Source organism: Saccostrea echinata, unplaced genomic scaffold, assembly GCF_033153115.1.
Source record: "Saccostrea echinata isolate AGI-Se365-2 ecotype Australia unplaced genomic scaffold, CSIRO_AGI_Sech_v1 ptg000025l, whole genome shotgun sequence".
NCBI lineage: Eukaryota > Metazoa > Mollusca > Bivalvia > Ostreida > Ostreidae > Saccostrea > Saccostrea echinata.
In genome coordinates, this window is record NW_026889774.1 from 6,957,501 (window position 1) to 6,964,457 (window position 6,957).

At 33.6% G+C, this 6,957-nt stretch overlaps 1 protein-coding gene across 1 annotated transcript; it reads left to right on the forward strand.

Annotated features, from left to right (window-relative positions):
* The first annotated feature begins 4,523 nt into the window (after positions 1–4,523).
* LOC133192328 (uncharacterized) lies at positions 4,524–6,192 on the forward strand. The gene is made up of 5 exons (XM_061328351.1): positions 4,524–4,590; positions 5,004–5,230; positions 5,431–5,591; positions 5,767–5,948; positions 6,118–6,192. The coding sequence occupies exons 1-5, from the start codon at positions 4,524–4,526 to the stop codon at positions 6,162–6,164; spliced, it is 684 nt and encodes a 227-aa protein (XP_061184335.1). The 3' UTR covers positions 6,165–6,192.
* The last annotated feature ends 765 nt before the right edge of the window (positions 6,193–6,957 follow it).

Consider the following 6,957-nt stretch of genomic DNA (forward strand, 5'->3'; position numbering starts at 1 on the left):
TTTTGTAGTTTAAACATATGGCCCCCCCCCCTCCCCGTGAAACACAGAAAGTTTTGGCATGAATTTGTAAAACGACAGTCCATATTACCTGTAATAAGGAATTTTTGTTTCACGGGGGGAAAGATGTTTTAAAAATATTTTCCATTTTCCGTTGATTTCTATAGTGAAAAACACAAGTTTTACCAAAATTATAGAATTATCTCTCTTTGTTTTCCCAAAGAAGTAATGTTTTATGAAAATTCATATAAATATCTATATAGATATGAAAAATCAATCAAATGTGTTAACTTTTGAAAAATTGACTTGGAGGTAGGCGGGAGAACAATACTATCGTTCGCAATTCTTAACAGCTGCTGGCAAAGGAATGTTCAAGTAACCTTGGTACATATTGAAAAACATTGACTTTCAGCTATAAACAGTAAATCAAACACAAGGAAAATTAACGCAGTTTTCTTTTTGTTATGCCCCCATAACCGAAGATTCGGGGGCATATAGTTTTTGGTTTGTCCGTCTGTCTGTAAAACATTATCCTGACCCATAACGTTTATTATTTGGTGCTAAGGCTTTCATGTTTTTCCTTCTTGCAACGCTTTTCTTTGGATACCAACATATTTGATCTCTTGACCTTGACCTATGAATTTGATGTACTTTTGCAAAATTTTATCAAGTTTTAAGCTTGACCATAGCTTTTTAATGGTTGGAGCTAAGGTTTCTATATTTCACACTTGTATTCCATGGTAGGACTTTCAGAAATCTATTAGTTTTTTTTTTTTTTTTTTTTTTTTTTTTTTTTTTTCGTGTTAACAATACCATTTCGTTCGGTACCAACATTTTTGACTTCATGACCTTGACGTTTGAGTTACATGAACGTTTGAAAAAAAACTTTAACATTACCCATAACTACTGAACGGTTGATGTTAGTGCTTACATATTTCACTTATGCATTCCTTGTGACAAAACCTTTCCTTTAAACCATTATTTTTTTGTATTCCATGCTAGGACTTTCAGAAATCCAGTTTTTTTTCGTATTAACAATACCTTTCGTTCGGTACCAACATTTTTTGACTTCATGACCTTGACGTTTGAGTTACATGAACGTTTAAAAAAAAAAACTTTAACATTGCCCATAACTAATGAACGGTTGATGTTAGTGCTTACATATTTCACTTATGCATTCCTTGTGACAAAACCTTCCCTTAAACCATTATTTTTTTGTATTCCATGCTAGGACTTTCAAAAATCTACTTTTTTTTTTCGTGTTAACAATACCTTTCGTTCGGTACCAACATTTTTGACTACATGACCTTGACGTTTGAGTTACATGAACGTTTGAAAAAAAAACTTTAACATTGCCCATAACTATTGAACGGTTGATGTTAGTGCTTACATATTTCACTTATGCATTCCTTGTGACCAACCATTTCCTTTAAAATATTTTTTTTTTAACCTCATGACATCGACCTTGGAGTATGACCTACTTTTTGAAAAATTTTAACCCGGCCATATTTTCTGATTGATTGGTGCTAGGGCTATTATATTTCATATGTGTATTATTATGGCAAGATCATTCTTTAGGAATTGCATCGTACTATTCTTGACCTGTTGACCTTGGAGTTTGAACTTCATTTGAAAAAAGAAATCTTGACATTGAGGTGCCATACGGTTCCATTTTTTACAATTCTAATGCACAACATTAAATTAATTGTTACCTGTGCAAAGGTGTGAAGGTTCGGACTGAAGCATACAAAGATATTAAAAAAAAAACTGATTTCAAAACGTAACAAAAATTCAATTATTATGGCCATAATACACGAATTTACGTATCCTTAAAACTGTGCACTTTACTCAGGAGCAGTATTACGTGAACTTTTATTATAGGCCATTATAATTAATCTATACAACGTGTTATCTGATTGATTCTAGACTGTCACGTGACAGGGCCATGAAACTTCATATTTCCCTGTTGTCATCATGCTTATCATCATATTCATTCGACCTCTGCTGGTGGACTGTTAGTCCCCTAGGGTCTAGGATGTCTACAGCCCAGTAGCTAAGTACTTCGATACTAGCTTGAGATATATATATATATATATATATATATATATATATATATATATATATATATATATATATATATTGCTGCGGTAAAATTAAGAAATTTATTTCAGAATTAAGGATGATTTCCCTCATGCATAACTCTGATCCTTTGACGTATTTGGCTCCAGTCTTTGGCACCTTTGATTCAGCTCTTCAAAGTCTTTTAAAATTAAATATTTCGGATTTCCAACGTTTTGGCATGACCATCACTGAAGAGACATTATTTGTCGAAATGCGCATCTGGTGCATCAAAATTGGTACCGTACATGTACATGTATATAATTTACATTATGACCCCTGGGTCGAGGCCTCTGCTGGTGGACTGTTCGTCCCCGAGGGTCTCTACAGCCCAGTAGCTAAGGACTTCGGTACTACCTAAAAATACGAATATATATTTAATTGCGGTGGTAAAATTAAGAAATTTATTTCAAAATAAAGGATTATCTCTGATCAGTCGACGTATTTGGCACCTTTTTTCCAGCTCTTCAGTCTTTATTTATTTAATATTTCATGTGATGTATGGATCAATCACATTTACGTTTCAAACTATATAATTTACCTGATTAATTTTATCACAGAGAAGTACAAATGAATGAATTTCCTGTTTTTAAAAGATGACCAAATGTCCGATGAGCTTCTTTCTTGTCTTTAAAAATTAAGATTTCATTTCGGATCGCCCCTCCCCCTACTCCAAAAGAGGTTTTTGTTTGTTTGTTTGTTGTGTGACGCCTCTCTCGAGAATTTTTCACCCATATGGAGACACCACCACTTTCCGGTGGAGGGCTGCAAATTTATACCTACATGCATATTCGATACTTAGGGCCATTGAGCAGTGAGGGATCTTTTTCATGTCAGCACCTACTGCGACATGGGACCTCGGCTTATACGGTCTCATCCGCTGAACCGGTCTTCACGTCCCGCAGTGGATTCGAACCTGCGACGTAAGGATCAGCTCCTTACTCTGCGACTCTAGAGCAGACGCTCTAACCACTTCGCCACGCGGGCGACCCCCCAAATAGGAATAAATTGTGAAATTTTATTCTGTGATCAATAATATCAATATTTGGACTCAATATTTGATGAAGATAATAAGGATATCGGCTCGTTCATACTGTAAAATTCAAACTCAAATGACAAAGGAAATATTCTATACCTAAATATATCCTTCAAACATCTAGCTGAAACTCCATTTCCTATTATTATAGTAATTTTTAATCGATTTGTACAACCTGTTTAACTTGTAACCAGTGAAGCCAAGAATGATTTTTTTTAAATTACACTCAGGCACATGTACGTGGTTTTTTTGCTTTGTTTCAATTCATTTGTAGATTTAAGCAAACCTGATTCATGAACATAATTGTTTATACATGTATTATAACTGTACAGGAAGTGCAGAATTAGACAGTAATAAACTTACAGTGCTACATATTGGGGGAAAAAGTTAAATCTGTCGATTGTTACCAAGCTGTGCACGTCAGTTATTACTTCATAAGTGGATGTTGAATTCTGTAGAACAGAAGAACAAACGATCAAAATACAATCTACACCATATTGAAATTGTCTGTGTAAATTTCGTTATCAGAAATTTATTATAACGATTTTATATATATATATATTATCATGAAGCGCTCTTTCACTGCATGAGGACACAGGTAAAGGTATTTTGAAACTTTTAAGGTAGGTTAGATTGGAATGGAATTTTCCCAGGGAAGTTCGATCCTAAGCTTTTGAGTAGATTTTTGTCTGGACCTTCATTTCTAAAATTCTGCATCATATTTAAGTTCTTGCATTAAATTCGGATTCTTCAATCAAATTAAACTATATTCAATGAAAAAATTAAATCCCATACAAATAGGATTAAGCCAGGAACTATACTTTTTGTCGGAAGGTTATTTTAAAAGAAAATGATCATTTTTTTTTCCTTTTGATGTATTTACAGTACTGTAAAGTGGATAAAAAAATGTTTGAGGGAAAACTTAGAAGATGTGAATTATGATTAGTACACAATTTCAGGTCATATTAAATGTACCGTGGCGCCTAAGTAAGCATACTGACATCCATATTTTGTTTTGGTTTTAAATTAAGCTTTGTGTGTAGCCACTAAAAACATACTTGACAAAAATTACTTAGACTTTAAATACCAGGATCCAACCTTGTTAAACTCTTGGTAACACTAGTTTTTCGTGGCAATATATTTTTCAATAATTAACATCTGTCACGAGGACAATAAAGACATTGTTCTTTCCCATTTTTTTTTCAAATTCAAAGCGTCAAGTAATTCTTTAAATATCCCTTGTTGTGCATTTTTATGTCAAATTTATAAAAAAAAAAACAACTTTTTTTTTAAATGGAAAAATTAGTTTAAATGCTCTTGTATATTGACAGGACGAGTTATATAAAAACACGGCGGAAACACAAGGAACAGAATGAATATACACATTCTTATAGTGATTCTCCTTATTGGTATTACAGATGGATCTAAGGCCTGTAAAGGTTGAGAGAGAGTACAAATTTAATTTATTTAATAATCATGACATTTTGTCCGTTTTTAATTTTCATTGCTATTCAAAATGTAATAAAAGCTCTGTTTTTATAGTTGAAGTCCTTTTTATATTTGTACATGTATTACATAATTGTACCTTACAAGATTATACTATCTTACAGTAAGGAATGAAAGGCAATCAGTGATATTAAAAAAACAATGTTGACAAAAATCAATGTCGAAAGTTTGTATAACTACATTTGCTTCTGTCAGTAGTGTTCACGGACGTTTTAGTCACAAAGAAAGACGAAATGTCGCCTGCATGCTTAGAGCATCAAATAACACAATTGTTCCGTCAAGTTAAAAGAACAACCGTAGTTTGTTTTTTGTTTTGTTTATTATTTTACCCCATTTTATTTTCAAGGTGATTGGCAACTTGTGTTCCATGCTGTGAGTGGAAATGGAGAAAGCGTTTTGGATACATGGAAGACTAAAAATACAAAATGCGATATGTTCAGTAAAAACTGTCCTTGTTCAACTACGAATGGATGCCTTCCCCAAAATCTACGACTCGAAACTCTTGGCGTTGTTCCAAGAAAAATCTTACGAAGTCCTTTAATAGATTACTGGGACTGTCTCGATGTCCATCAGGTAAACTAAATTTTAAATAAAATGTAAGGAACCACAAACCATCTTTAGGGTAATATTTACATGTGTGTACCACTATGTCTTGAGAATAAAAATATACTTCATTTGTCTTACAGTCATTTTGTGAGGGAAACAGTATTTATAATGATTATGTATTTTACTCTCATTAAATTTTGTTTAATAGTTTGCCATAAAAATTTAAGGTCAAATTGGAGTTGAGCACTCGGGGTAAAACTGTAGCATATATTGAGTTCAATGGACGTGGCTCCAACTACATGAATTGGTTTCATAACAGCCGAATATTAAAGACTAGCTGGACGGACATGAAGAAAAGTGGGACTTACAACTTTTTTTCAATTGACAAGTGCGCATTTTTAACCTTTAAAACTTCAATAAATTTTATCTCAGCATTTTTTTTGTAAGATATAGAAAATATAAAATCATTCTTTCATTTTTTAAAGCGTATTTAAGATTAACATATAGTGTTGCCTTGAAAGTAAAAGAAATTATTTTAACATGAGCAATGTATATCCTTCTAGAGAAACACGATATAGTCGAAAATTTTTCATCAATCAAAAGTACGGCGGATGCCATGTTGATAGCGGCTGGTTTGTTGTTTCGGATGTGAAAGGTAGAAAACCTTGTGAATGGGAGAAACAAAAGCCGTATCCCCAGTTTCTATATAGCAGATATCGAAAAATTACGAAATGGGGTGATAAAAGTAAGCTTTTTTTTTTCAAAGTCATGAAAGGGAAATACATGATAAACCTGCTTTTTACATCAGTATTTCTCTTCATATTATGCTTATATAGGAAACATAATAAAGGCATTGTACGTTATCTATTTTGACTCGTAAAGTATTCTTATTGTCTTTTTAAAACTTGTTTCAGAATATGGAAAAGCAGATGTTCTTAATATTTACATTCGGAGAGGATGAAAATTAATTAGCAGTCACATAAACCTGTATTTAATCAATAAACATACTCGGTGTTTACTATGGTGTTTTATTTTTTTTTTTCTTGTTGCGTGGACCCTGAGGTCCACGCAGAAAACATATAAGCGGGGTTAAACCGGATGCCATGGGCTTACGTCAGGCTACGCATGCGCGAGAATGCTAGAGAGTTCGCCTCTTAGACAACTTGCCCTTAAAACAATTCGCCCTTTTCGAATTAGAATATGCCAACCATTAGCAAACCTCGCTCTAAAATCTGCACATCGTATTTATGTCTTCTTTGGCGTAACCAAGATCTGAATTTCTCTTTAATACATAATTTTATCCTTATATACAAACTAAATTCTATTGTTCAAGCATTTTAAATAAGTAGGAAGAACTTAATATAGCTTAACAGCTTGAACATGTTGAATTAAAAATACTAGGTTTTAAAAGATAGTCTTTACCATGTTTACCGGCATTAGTTTTGTGCATCAAGGTTCGCAAAATAATTAGATAGACAGCAATCCAAATATATCTTGATAAATGCCTGTAGCAATGTTTTCCATGTGGGGGAGAGGGAGAACATCAAAAAAAAAAAAAAAAAATTCTGCGTACTACAGATCTGTGCTACACGTGTACCATCTATCTTTCCAATGATAGAACCCCCGTGGGGACCCGGGGTGATAAGAATAGGTCCCTGGCACCCCCTTGCATGTCGTAAAAGGCGACTAAATGGGGCAACCTGTTGGCCGTGAGTTGCGACCCGTGTTGGTGGAGAAGGGGATCCTGGTGGCTG